General features: G+C 37.0%; 1 protein-coding gene across 4 annotated transcripts in view; it reads left to right on the top strand.

Moving 5' to 3' along the window:
- The window catches only part of HEATR5A (HEAT repeat containing 5A), a 114,888-nt gene that overhangs the window by 30,506 nt on the left and 70,809 nt on the right, over window positions 1–13,573 (top strand). For 3 of the 4 annotated variants that reach the window (XM_036842428.1, XM_036842426.1, XM_036842429.1), the window contains exons 7-11: window positions 4,418–4,578; window positions 6,013–6,268; window positions 6,882–7,037; window positions 8,818–9,068; window positions 11,436–11,547. In XM_036842428.1, the coding sequence (XP_036698323.1) occupies window positions 4,418–4,578; window positions 6,013–6,268; window positions 6,882–7,037; window positions 8,818–9,068; window positions 11,436–11,547 (936 nt within the window). The remainder of the gene's footprint in view (window positions 1–4,417; window positions 4,579–6,012; window positions 6,269–6,881; window positions 7,038–8,817; window positions 9,069–11,435; window positions 11,548–13,573) is intronic. The other variant, XM_036842427.1, reaches the window with a different exon arrangement.

Genomic DNA, 13,573 nt, shown 5'->3' with positions numbered 1-13,573 from the left:
AAACAAGCAAAATACAGAATTGCCTAACAAATGTGAATAATATTTAAACGTATATCCTCCTAGAGTAGCACTAAACTAATAACAGCATTTTTGCCATCAGACTAAGCAAAGTGAAGAACCAGCTTCACCCACACTAAAAAATCTTTGGCCTGATCTTTTGTTAGGAATTCTATCATCTTGCATCTGTAAGTTCTAGGCTTGTGTTATAATTAAGTTATTTTCATACAACTAAAAAGTGATCTAGATGTCATAATAGATTTTTTTTAAGTAGGAGACTAATAGCAACATAGTGCTTAATAATTTGGAAAGGAAATACAGTGGAAGCTTGTACACTCAACCACAGTATTCGAAGATTATGAAGTACAGAACTGAATGATTTTCCTAGTAAAATCAGCAGACTTCTAATAAATGGTATATTTTACCAAGGCATTTAAAAAGCAGGGATTGAATATGACATTTTCCTAACATTGGCATAAGTTGCCAGGGATTTATGGAATCTTTTAAAGTTACTTCTTGACCATGAACCTCAAGTCGTACTATATTTCCCTCCTCCATTCACTGTCCCACTTTCCTAATTGACTATTTTATACCTTTATCTTCTCCCATGTTACTTTCATTTGACAGCCTATCTTCCATAGGCTCCCCTACTAAATCTACCACCTTCCAGCATCTATACCCATATACTCTGACTTCTCCACTGTTACTAAGGTGAATTATCTCCTCTTCTATTAAAGCCATACGTTCAATATGTATTAGAGCTCATCCTCTCACCTGCTCGAGGACATAGCTCTAGGAAGTCTCCCCTCTCCTACATCAACTTTTCCTTCTCTATTGGATTATTCCCTGTAAAAACATGTGCTTTTTCCCCTCTCATCTTAAAAAAAAATTTTTTTTCTTGTATTTTATTTCCCCAGCCAGCTGGAGCCCCATTTCTCTTCCCTTTGCAGCAGAGTTCCTCAGAGGAGTTCTTGATACTCTGTTTTTAGTCTCTCTCTTCTTTCCAACACACTTCAGTTAGGATTTTCCCCCAGTTAACTCTTTTTTTATATATAAATTTATTTATTTTATTTATTTATTTTTGGCTGCGTTGGGTCTTCGTTGCTGTGTGTGGGCTTTCTCTAGTTGCGGCGAGCGGGGGCTACTCTTTGTTGTGGTGCGCGGGCCTCTCATTGCAGTGGCTTCTCTTGTTGTGGAGCATGGGCTCTAGGCATGCGGGCTTCAGTAGTTGTGGCAGGTGGGCTCAGTAGTTGTGGCTCATGGGCTCTAGAGCGCTGGCTCAGTAGTTGTGGTGCACGGGCTTAGTTGCTCCATGGCATGTGGGATCTTCCCGGACCAGGGCTTGAACCCGTGTCCCCTGCATTGGCAGGCGGATTCTTAAGCACCTCGCTACCAGGGAAGCCCCAGTTAATTCTTGAAAACTATTTTTGTTAAGGGCATCAATGACCTCCACGTTCATCAGTTATTTGATAAATAAACAAGCGTTTATTGGGGGTTTATACAGGGCCACGATCTGTTCTGAGTGTGTAGGATGTGTTATCGAACAAAACAGATTAAAAGCCCCTGCCCTTTGGCACTTCCGTTCTAATATTTAGCCATGCTAAGCCAGTGGGCAGTTCTCAGTTGTCTTACTTAACCTTTCAGCAACATTTAACTCAGTTGATCTTCCTCCTCATCCTTTTTTCACTTGCCTTTTAGGACCTCACGCTCCCTTGGTTTTCTTTCTTTCTCTCTAGAAGTTTCTGTTCAGTCTTTGATAATTTCTTGTCTTCTCATAGGAGAGACCCATCACCTAGTCCTTGGTCTTCTGCTCTTTACGTAGGCTCACTCTAGATGATCTTACCCAATCTCATGGCTTAAATACCATCTATATATCAGGGATTCCTGGATTTATGTCTTTAGCCCACACTTCTCTCCTGGACACCGAACTCTCATGTCTAGCTGCCCATTTGACATCTCTGTTTGGATGTCTATTTGATGTTTCAAATTAACTTGTCCTAAGTGAATGCTTGATATCCCCTCCCGCCATGTACACATACCTGCTCTCCTTGCAGTCGCAGTCTTGCTAATCTAAGTTGATGACAGCTCTGTCCCTGCAGTTGTTCAAACCGCAGTTTGTAAAGTCACCCTTGAATCTTCTCTCTCACACTCAGTAACTATTCTACCTAACAACATTAAAACATATCTACAGTTGGGACTCCTTGGAGAAGTGGCTCATGGGGTCGGGGCAAGGAAAGTCTGAGGATGAACCTGGAGCGTCTTGTTGCGCCAGGAAGTGAGGAGCTTCCACTGGCCAGCTTTCTGAAGAAAAGCTGGTCAAATCCAGGACAGTATTAGAATTAATAATGATAGAAATGGATTATAACCTGTTAAATAAAAAAGGAGGGCTTCCCTGGTGGTGCAGTGGTTAAGAATCTGCCTGCCAATGCAGGGGACATGGGTTCAAGCCCTGGTCTGGGAAGATCCCACATGCCACAGAGCAACTAAGCCTGTGCGCCACAACTACTGACGCTGTGCTCTAGAGTCTGCGAGCCACAACTACTGAGCCCGCGTTCCACAACTACTGAAGCCCGCGCACCTAGAGCCTGTGCTCCACAACAGGAGAAGCCACCGCAATGAGAAGCCCACGCACCACAAGGAAGAGTAGCCCCCGCTCGCTGCAACTAGAGAAAGCCCGTGCGCAGCAACGAAGACCCAACGCAGCCAAAATAAATAAATAAATAAATTTATTTTAAAAAAAAAAAGTATCACCACAGAGGTGGCATAGTGATTACAAATGGAAGAATGATATTTTACAGTGGACAAGACTGGCAGACACCTTATTCACGTGTTCAAAGATAATATTGCCAATGTAGGGACAGATTGACACCAAGCCTGACATTTCTTTTTGACGTTATGCATTGAGAAGGCTTACAGCATTACTTGATGTAGTTCTCTTGAGGAAAAACTCAAAGTGAGGGCTTTTCTATAGCTACAACTAGCCATATATGTACTCTTCAAAAATGAGAAAGTGATAAGGAAGATATGGAGTCTAGGTGAAGGGTACATGGGAGTTTATTTTACTATTCTTGCAGCTTTTTTGTAATTTTGAAATTTTTTCTAGTAAAAAATTTAAAAAATATGTAAGTATGTATACCTCGATTCCTATCGTATCTACCTTGATCTAAGCCACCATCACCTCTTGCTTGAATCACTAAATTGCTCCTAATGGTTTTCTCTACTTCTACCTTTGCCCCTCTACAGTCTTCTCTCAGCACAGAAGCACAGTGACAGATTATATCACTCCTTTGCTCAAGGTTCTCCACTGGCACCTCACTTTACTCACCTCCTTATTATAATGATTGACAAGGTCCTATATCTTCTGCTCTTGCGCCATCCTTACACTCTGGTCCGTCTCCTACCAGAGCCCTCCACTGAACTCACTACACATAAAAGATACCTGCTTTATTTTTTGCATGGCTTTTAATCACTGTCTAACATACTATATACTTAGTCCTTTGTTATGTTTATTGTTGTCTCTCCTTTTTAGAATTTATGATCCGCAAGAGCATGGATTTTGTACTATTCACTATGTTTCTCTTCCATGTGCCAATATAGATTTTCATCTGTTTCATCTTCAGGCTGAGGAGTATATTTTTTGTTCATGACTTGGATTAACAGAAGGTTATTTTTCCACTATTTATGACTTAAGTCAATAATGAGGATCAGAGCTTGTGACCATCATTTTTCAGAAGAATGAAAGGGCGAAAATGGGTTCTTTTTTTAAAGGAGATATTATTCCCTAGATATTCACAGGGAGAAACTCAACTGTGTCAAACTGAAGACAAATTTAAAACATTCTGCCTAACTAAGCTCTTAATTATTGCAGCCTAAGGGTTGACCGGGCAGTTTTAGTAATATTTAGCTTTGTTTCTTCAGAGACTGAGGATATAACAAAAGTTGTACTTGCAGTTGAGAATTTTTAAAGAACAGGCCATGGTGGTTACTTTATGTAAGTTTCATTAAGAGTTGTAGAGCATTTAGAAAGATAAAATTATGATTTTGGCCTTTTTAGTATTTCAAAAGGATTTTCAAAGTGTTGTATAACATTTTCACTCATGGAGAACTAGGGCCGTTCATTTATGTTTTCTCTTGTTTAACTTGAGGACAAGAGAGCAGTAGGTCATTATCTCAAAGTGGCATAGACTTTAAGATGTCATTGACATGATACATCAGAGTCCATTATGATTTGACCTCTGAACCCTTGTGTGACTTTATGTTTTAGTGTGTGTAATGTCCTGTAAATTTTGCCTTTTGTTTGGATTTTTAGTTTATTTTTGTTTCTGTTAACATACTGTTCAAGATCATGCAAACCAAGATCATGCATTAAAATTTAGTCTGTAAAATAGAATCACATGTTTTGTTTTGTTCTTTGTTATAGCAGCCTCACGTCAAAGTGTTCGCAGAGTATCTCTGGAGGAAGTTCTGGAATTACTAGGAACAGGGTTTCTACGTGGGAGTTCAGGATTTCTTCGAGCCAGTGGAGATATGCTGAAAGGAACCAGTTCAGTCAGTAGGGATGTCCGAGTTGGAGTTACTCAGGTTAGAATCACAAATCAGTATCTAAATGTAATTCTCACTGGCCTATAGTGAAGGTTTTAGTATCTGACTCCAGGTGGAAGTGATGCTGTGCAAGGTCATCACTTATGCTCTCATGTTTATAAATAGATGGGGTGAGGCCAAGACACTTTATAAAAAACTAGATTACAAGTAAGAGAACCTTATTTGTACAAAGCCAACTAAAAAGGCTATTACCCGCAATGTGTTTTCAGTTCGTAATGATGGGAGACTATTGTTTATTTCCTTTGAAACATAAACAACATTTTTTTGTTTGTTTCTAGGCCTTGGGCTTCCATGTGTCTTGTGATTTAACATGTTTTCCATTGTGTTTATGTGTGCTTATACAGTTCAGATTTAAGCTTTTAGGTACATAATATTTGGCATGGGCAATATTATATTTCTGTTTTATATGGTTTCTACTTCAAAATAAAGATTACAGCATGTAATCTACTTAAGTACTTAAATTCTTGGTCCTAAACAAAACTTAAAAAGCTAAACCCTGGGAAGAGGGTCTTAGAATAAGGCAATATAGAAGTCTTTGCATTCTTTCCTTGAACTATCTTGTTTTCTAAATGCCATTATGGTTCAAAGCAAACATGTATTTTTTTAAATTCACATATCTATCCTCATTATTTTATACTGTATGATATTAGATTTCATGAAAATATAAGACGTCCCAGTATAATTGTAAACTGTGTATTTTTAAAAAACAGATTACATAAGAAAACTACTGTCTGTATCACTGGAGCAAGCCAAACCATTAACACTCATGAAAATAAAGAGCAGTGATTCGTCACCATAAACTTTCTTTCCTGGTTTCTAGAACTGAATTCCCTTAGAATTATGGGAATTAGACCATAGTTATGGTCTAATTATGGTATTAGACCATAGTTCATTCTTACACTGTGTTCATATGTTTGATTTGGGTTTTCTTGTTCAGAATGTTAAAGACCTTAGGGACTTCCCTGGTGGTCCAGTGGTTAAGACTCCGGGCTTCCACTGTAGGGGGCATGGGTTCGATCCCTGTTTGGAGAACTAAGATCCCACATGCTGCTCAGTGTGTGGCCAAAAAAATTGAAGAAAAAAAAAAAAACCACAGAATGTTAAAGAGTTTGAATGCTTTGTTTGGAGAAGTCACAGGCACATTTTACTTATTAGCTAGCTATCCTGAAACTTTGTAGTCTGACCAAAATAAAACAGGCACCATAAGTGAAATCTCAGTTGAAAGACTGCGTACTTCAATTTTGGCTTAACAAACAAAAAAATAGTACTACGTTTATATAGCTAAAGTGGCTATATAAATGAGGAAAGACTAAAAAGAAATGTTAATAAATTCTGCATATTTCATGGAAGGGAAAACATTAATATAGAACTGAAATTATTTCACTTTGAAGATAAAACTCCTTTCTTTTTTAGGCTTACGTGGTGTTTGTTTCAACACTAGGAGGAGCATGGCTAGAGAAAAATTTTGCTGCCTTTCTTTCTCATACCCTAAGCCTGGTTTCACAGTCACACCCTAAGGCCACCCAAACTCAGATTGACGCTGTCTGCAGTCGCCGATGTGTTTCATTTATCCTTCGAGCTACCGTTGGAGGCCTTCTTGGAGAAAAGGCTCAAATTGCTGCTGCCAAGGATATTTGCCAGGCTATCTGGAAGTTAAAGAAAGTTATGGGTATGGATCTTCTAAGACAGTCTGTTTTAACAGTGCTAAAGGGATTGTCCTTTTGGAAAAGCTGGACTGGTATATAATTATATATATACCCAAAAAACACTTTTATAATACAGGTCAGTTGTTTCAGAGTAAAGCAGTCTATATATAGATGATACATAAATTATCTAACTTGATAAGGACTATTATATATGTATGTACTGATCTTAAAGGCTGGTGGATAGTAGTTCCTCAGAATTCATAATCTTCCTATAGAAGTTAAGATACATTGTCTTTGAAACAATTAGTTCATCTCAGTTCTTGTACTGTCCTAAGTCTACTCTGCTTATCTTGAGTAATGATAAAATTGGAGTTCTCCCTTTCAGTGCCACTTGCTAAAAGAGTAATAAGGCATCTGTGATCAGGTTGCTTGAACTAAATTGGTTATGTTAGTTTAATTCTTTCTCTATAGATGCAAGTCCCCAGTTTAGTATTTTAGTTACTGCCTCAAGGGTTTCACATATATCAAGCGGAGGTATTAATTTTTACCTTCATAGGTTTCTGCTCCTAATACCTACCCTCTGTAATAAATTTTAATAAAACAGTGATGCCTAGTTAATTCTTATGCTTCTATCAGACGCTGTAATGAGTGACGGTAATTTGGAAACCCGGCTTGGCTCCGCAGAAGTAGCAGCCAGCCAGCATATGTTGGTATGTGCTTTACAAGAACTTGGAAATCTCATACACAGTCTCGGCACCACAGCTGCACCTTTGCTACAGGATTCAAGTGCAGGTATCTGTTGTCTGTGACTAGTCTGAATACTTTGTTTTCACTTTTACTTTAGGCAACTTTTCTCCAAGGAAGAAAAGCTCCCTCATATAGCTCTTTTTTTTTTTTTAAAGCTACTTTTATTTTGAGATTTTTTTTTAATTAATTAATCCATCCATTTATTTATTTTATGGCTGTGTTGGGTCTTCGCCTCTGTGCGAGGGCTTTCTCTAGTTGCAGCAAGTGGGGGCCACTCTTCATCGGGGTGCGCGGGCCCCTCACCATCGCGGCCTCCCTTGTTGCGGAGCACAGGCTCCAGACGCGCAGGCTCAGTAGTTGTGGCTCACGGGCCCAGCCGCTCCGCGGCATGTGGGATCTTCCTAGACCAGGGCTCGAACCCGTGTCCCCTGCATTGGCAGGCAGACTCTCAACCACTGCGCCACCAGGGAAGCCCCATCCATATAGCTCATTTATTATAGATTCCACTATAGATTTATTAGAGTTTTATGAAATATATATAATCAAGATTTTTTAAAGTATGTTTTTTTGTTTTTGTTTTTTTTCTTTTGCTTTTATAACTAAAGATTGTTCTCTAGGTCTCTATCTCCAACCCCCTTTCTGGAGATATTTAAGATAACATGGAAAAATGGAGAAGTAAACCTGAACTCGTATCTCTCATCTGCAGTGAAAGTATTAGTTTCTGTATGGTACAAGTAATTTACTTCCTTAAAGGTCTTTTCAGGCATTCTCTTTTCTTTCTCTCTTTGAAAATTATTTAATCACTTTGAGAGATAATTCACATACCATAAAGTTCACCCTTTTAAAGTATACAATTCAGTGGTTTTGGTATACTCACAGAGTTGTGCAAACTCTACCACTATCTGATTGCAGAATGTTTTCATCACCCCAAGAAGTCCTACACCCATTAGCAGTCATTTCCCATTTCCCCTCCCTCCAGCCCTGATAACCACTAATCTATTTTCTGTCTCTATGAATTTGCCTATTCTGGACAAGATTTAATATAAATGGAAGCCATACAGCATGTGGCCTTTTGTGACTGGCTTATTTAATTACTTTTTAAAATCATCTTTAATGGTTTTTGTCCTTTGTGCTACACAATTCCTGCTGACTGAAGCTTACATTATATTTGGTTTGTAAGCTATTTATCCTAGGGCATATATTGTTTAAGTAGCAGTCGACATGAACTGTTAACATGTTTTGATGAAGGTATATGTTGAATTATAGCAAATGTAGACTTTTTTTTCTTACTGGTAGTGGCACTTCACTGTCTGCATAGTGGCTTAGTAGCCCACTGGGGACCTAGTGAAGCCTTGATTTTCTTCAACATTTTGTTCTCAGGTTAAGAGAAATATGGTACATAGGGAGAATACTGATTATGTAGAGAAATGTGCCAGAAAGGATTTAAAAGAAAAGGAGGATGAATCAAGATGTGACATTTCTTCTCAAGATGTTTTTGTTATTTATTGATAATTTTTAATTCCTAGTACCAAATTAATGATCTCAAGATAAAGTAAGCAGAACATTGGCTTATTTAGGAAATAAAAATTTCCTTTGTCTCCTGACTTAATTTAAGCCAATTTTCATGAGATATATTGGTAGAAGTAACTCTTGGGTACAAAAAAATTATTTATAATTGTGTATCACTTAATTTTTTAAATTCTGATTTGGCTTTTGATAAAGATAATGTATTTCATATCCATGTGGTTGCTTACTCTGTTGACTGTTTGATGACTGAGTTTCATCTGTGTAGCTGAGTCGTCATTTGTTTATTCTGTCCTTCCAGGCATCCTTGACAATGTCACTTCAGTTACTCTTCATCCTAGCATTTCTGTTCGACTAGCAGCTGCCTGGTGTCTACACTGCATTGCTGTGGCGCTACCTGCCTACCTAACGCCTCTCTTAGACCGTTGCCTTGAAAGGCTTACTGTGCTTAAGTCTTCACCTGAAGCAGTGACTGGCTTTAGTTTTGCAGTGGCAGCTCTGCTGGGAGCAGTGAAACATTGTCCTTTAGGAATTCCTCACGGAAAGGGCAAGGTAATGATTTCATTCTTCGCATATGAGAGTGACATTTCAAGTTTTTCTTAAAAACATCATTGTCTTCTTGTGTGTCACCCAGTAAAGAACCATGCAGGACAAATTTCTTAGCTGTCAGCTATACTACTACTTAAGTGCTAAGTATCATCAACGTAATTACTGTGAAAAACGAAGGGATGGTTAAAAATTTCGTATCTACACTTAAAGAGCAGTTGCTTTCTCTGCTTTTTGTTAGAAATATCTCCGGTTAGTAACAGATATTGTTCCTGAAGGCTTTTTTTTTTTTTTTCTTCCATATAGTCAGCTCTACCATAGAAGTACATTTTAAAATTGCATTGTAAAGGACAAAGAGAGCTTCAAAAGACATCTTAAACTTCATTTAATAATTTTATAGTTAGTGGTATTCTTGGTGGTATTATTCTGGAATTAGTTTACATACCTAGTAAGATGAAGTAGATAATGAATGTTCTTAGGAACCAGGATTTTCCATATAAAAAAAAAAAGCTACTGTTGTAGAATCAAGAAAATTAAGTAAAAGGCCCATACGTTAAATTTAAATTGAAAATATTAGTATGAGCTTTTAATTTCCTTTCACTCTGTCCAGACATAAAAGCAATGACAACCCAGTAGCAGGGAACACCCCTAGTGCCCAGATTATGGCCGTAAATACCATTTCCAACCAAAAAGGAATTAGGGCCCCTTGGAGGAATGGCTGGTTCTAGATCCGGGGCAGGAAATGCACAGTGTAAGCCTGGAATATCTTGTCATGCCGGAAAGCAAGGAAGTTATCAGAGACTGTGTTCATTTTAAAAGGGTGCAGGAGGTAACTTTAGACTCTCCCCCAACCAAAGATGGGATAATGTGTGCATCCAAAAAAATAATGATAACAATGGATAGAAACATAGTAAATATATAAAACACCACGAGCTCATAATGATGACAAATTGCTTTGCTACTGAAAACTAATGGCTTTTGAGTGTAGCACTTTCAGAAAGATAAACAATACAGAACCTAGAAAGTAAATAACCCAGTTTTAATGTACAAAGAATTGTAAAGAGAACTAAAGAAATTTTGTTAATCAAATATAAAACACAAAATAGGCAAAGCGTGGTGTGGGAATTTTGGTTTTTTTTTAATAGGGATTGTCAGTTGTCAGAATATTGTTTGACAGTGAAAAGCTCTCCTAATCTGGGCCTCACACACATAAGAATTTTTTAAAAAATCACCATTGTTCCTTTCTTTTTTCTTGTCCCTCCACGTCATTATTAATGAATATTATGGTATATTCTCTGCAGTTTAGGCTTTGCAGACAAATACACCGTTACTTCAAAAATTCTTAAATTATCTTGAATATTGCCAGTGCCTTTGGAATAAGGTGATCGGCAACTTCGGGAGGTGATGTTATTCAGTTAAATTTATTATTTTAGTTATATTCTAAACTAACACATCACATCTTGCTAATCAAAGAATTGCCATTACGTGTATTAAATTTAATGTCCTCAGATCTTATTAATTTAGGCAGACAGGCTTGGTTTGTTTTGTCAAGTAGAGGCTGCAAGTAGTCCTAAGTTAGTAGTAAGTTGGTTGGTTGTTTAAAAATATGCTAGCCTTCCTCTTTAGAAAAGGTATGTGCCAACTCACAATATTTGCTCCTCTTCTAGAGGGGATTGGTTACAGAGATGTTTTCTTAGACATGTTAGATGCCTTTCGGCATTTGTACTCTATAAGCATGCATTATCCATAAAGGTGAAATATCTGGTTTTTCCTCTGTGTTGTTTTAGAACTGTCTATTTCTTAGACTTTTAAAATATAACATTTTAATTAATCTCCCTTTACTGTGAAGCTACTTCATTGTGCGATTATTGAGTACTTTTAACTGTGGTTATATAGTATATTGCCTCTGGAAAGACTATTACCGGCCACTCAGGTATCAAAGTAGTATGCAAAATTTTAAAAGGAGAGAGTCCTGTAATGAAACTTCCTCTGGTAATTACAGATCTATGAAGATGGTGGCTTTAAACTAAAAGTAAGTTCAAATTTTATACAGCGAAACTTGAACGGTTGTACAATGTTGTCACATATACTCCACAAAGAATTATAGGGTTGCTGTGTACAACCTAATATACCTATCGTATATCTATTATACAACCTATAATTTATCCTTGAAAAGTTACTTTTTTTAGTTTCATGTACGACATTGTCCTATGCTATAGTCTACGTGAATGACAATCTTTTATCATGGACATTTATTACATGTAAGAGTTAATTTTTCAAGAGGTTGTTATAATTAGTTGCTGTCATTTGTCCAGTAACCTATAAACTGATATACTTTTTTTTTTTTTACCTTGTTCTTCTATATGTCAATAGATTATTATGACATTGGCAGAGGATTTGCTATGTTCTGCTGCTCAAAACAGTCGCCTTTCAGCTCAGCGCACACAAGCTGGATGGTTGTTGATTGCTGCCCTGATGACCTTAGGTAAGTCTTGTGGAGGGTTTACATAACTACAGACTGCTTGGTGTTTTCTGAGCGTAAATACTCTATGATTTGACAAGACTAACTTAATATATACCAGAATTTAAATATCCACATAAACGTTTTTCTCCTAGCAGTCACCTTAGGAAGCCATATACTTATTTACTCCAGTCCTCAGAATGTTTTCAGATGTCCTTATTTGAAATTCTCTTCAAGACCAATTTATGAGCCTTAAGTAGGATAAGCCAATTTGATCAACTTTCACGCTTAACTCTGAATGAGTCTGGCTTTTCCCAAAATCATTCACATCTATCTTCAGAAAAAAAATTTTTTACAATATAAGGATAGGCAAGAGAACATGTGATAGCCCATGAATCCAATTCTGTGATTGTTCTGAGAATTGGTGACACTAATAAGGTAGTTACATTGACGGGGATAAGGCACGTTTAAATTATATTTATTAAAAATCAGTAATTATTTTATGATCATGACTATTATATTTACATCCTGTAACTTTAAAACTCTGTTTTATTACTTTATTAAAGCTATACTTTAAGTCTCTTTGTATAGTTGTGTGGTTTACTGATAGGATATAAAACTAGATGGATTTGACCAATAAATCATTTTGATACCTCTGAAGTAATTTGATCTAAAAGGAGCTTAATTAAAATAAACAATCATAAATGAAGAGCCACTTTAAGTAATGTTTTTGAGATGATTAAAGAGATTTATTGGACTAGATCCGAGTTCAACCTATGGGCCATATCTGGCTTGCCACCTGTTTTATACAGCCTGTGAGCTAAGAATGGTTTTTATGTTTTTAATGGTTTAAAAACAAAAAGGATATTTTGTGATATATGAGAAATATATGAAAGTCAGTTTTCAGTGTGCATAAATAAACTTTTTATTAGAGCACACTATAATCATTTGTTTACATATTGTCTATAGCTTTTAGGCACTGCAGTGGCAGAATTGAGTAATTGCAGTATAGAGACAGTATGGCTTTGAAAGCCAAAAATGTTTACTGCCTGGGCCTTAATAGAAAATGTTCGTTGGCCCCTGGCATAGATCATGATTTCACACTGTGATGGGAATAATGTGGTCAAGATTTTATTTGCTTTTGGCTAGGTGTTTCATGCCTGCTGTATTGATATTCTTGGTTAATTAAAGGGGAAGATAAACTACTTAATAAATGGCAATATTTTAATGAACAAAAGCTTTCAAAACAGGGTAATCCCATTGGAAGAAGACTACAAGAGATCCTTTCTCCTTTATGAAAGAGATTAGTATATCATGTTTTAATGCATACTCATATTCAACATACCAAAAAGGAATAAAAATTAAGTTGATGTTTTATTTAGTTGCTGTTTTCTTGGGCTTTTTTTTCTTAATGCATTATTCTTTCACTTTATTATCAATTTTTAGAATGTGTTACTGGTTGCTAGTAATTTTCAAAGGGTATCAGTGAGGTTTTGCTTTTAGATATCTTTATAAACACATAGATTTTTATATGTTTATATGTTTCAATTGAATACATTTTTTTTAACATCTTTATTGGAGTATAATTGCTTTACAATGTTATGTTAGTTTCTGCTGTATAACAAAGTGAATCAGCTATACGTATATATCCCCATATCCCTTCCCTCTTGCGTCTCCCTGCCACCCTCCCTATCCCACCCCTCTAGGTGGTCACAGAGCGTGGAGCTGATCTCCCTGTGCTATCCGGCTGCTTCCCACTAGCTATCTATTTTACGTTTGGTAGTGTATATATGTCAGTGCTACTCTCTCACTTCGTCCCAGCTTACCCTTCCCCCTCCCTGTGTCCTCAAGTCCATTCTCTATGTCTGCATCTTTATTCCTGTCCTGCCCCTATGTTAGCATACTTTCTCTTTCTGATTTACTTCACTCTGTATGACAGACCCTAGGTCCATCCACCTCACTACAAATAACTCAATTTCGTTTCTTCTTATGACTGAGTAATATTCCATTTTGTATATGTGCCACATCTTCTTTATCCATTCATCTGTCG

This window comes from Balaenoptera musculus, chromosome 2 (assembly GCF_009873245.2).
Source record: "Balaenoptera musculus isolate JJ_BM4_2016_0621 chromosome 2, mBalMus1.pri.v3, whole genome shotgun sequence".
NCBI classification, from domain to species: domain Eukaryota; kingdom Metazoa; phylum Chordata; class Mammalia; order Artiodactyla; family Balaenopteridae; genus Balaenoptera; species Balaenoptera musculus.
The sequence above is the reverse complement of the archived record's forward strand: the minus strand, read 5'-3'. Positions and strand labels throughout refer to the sequence as shown.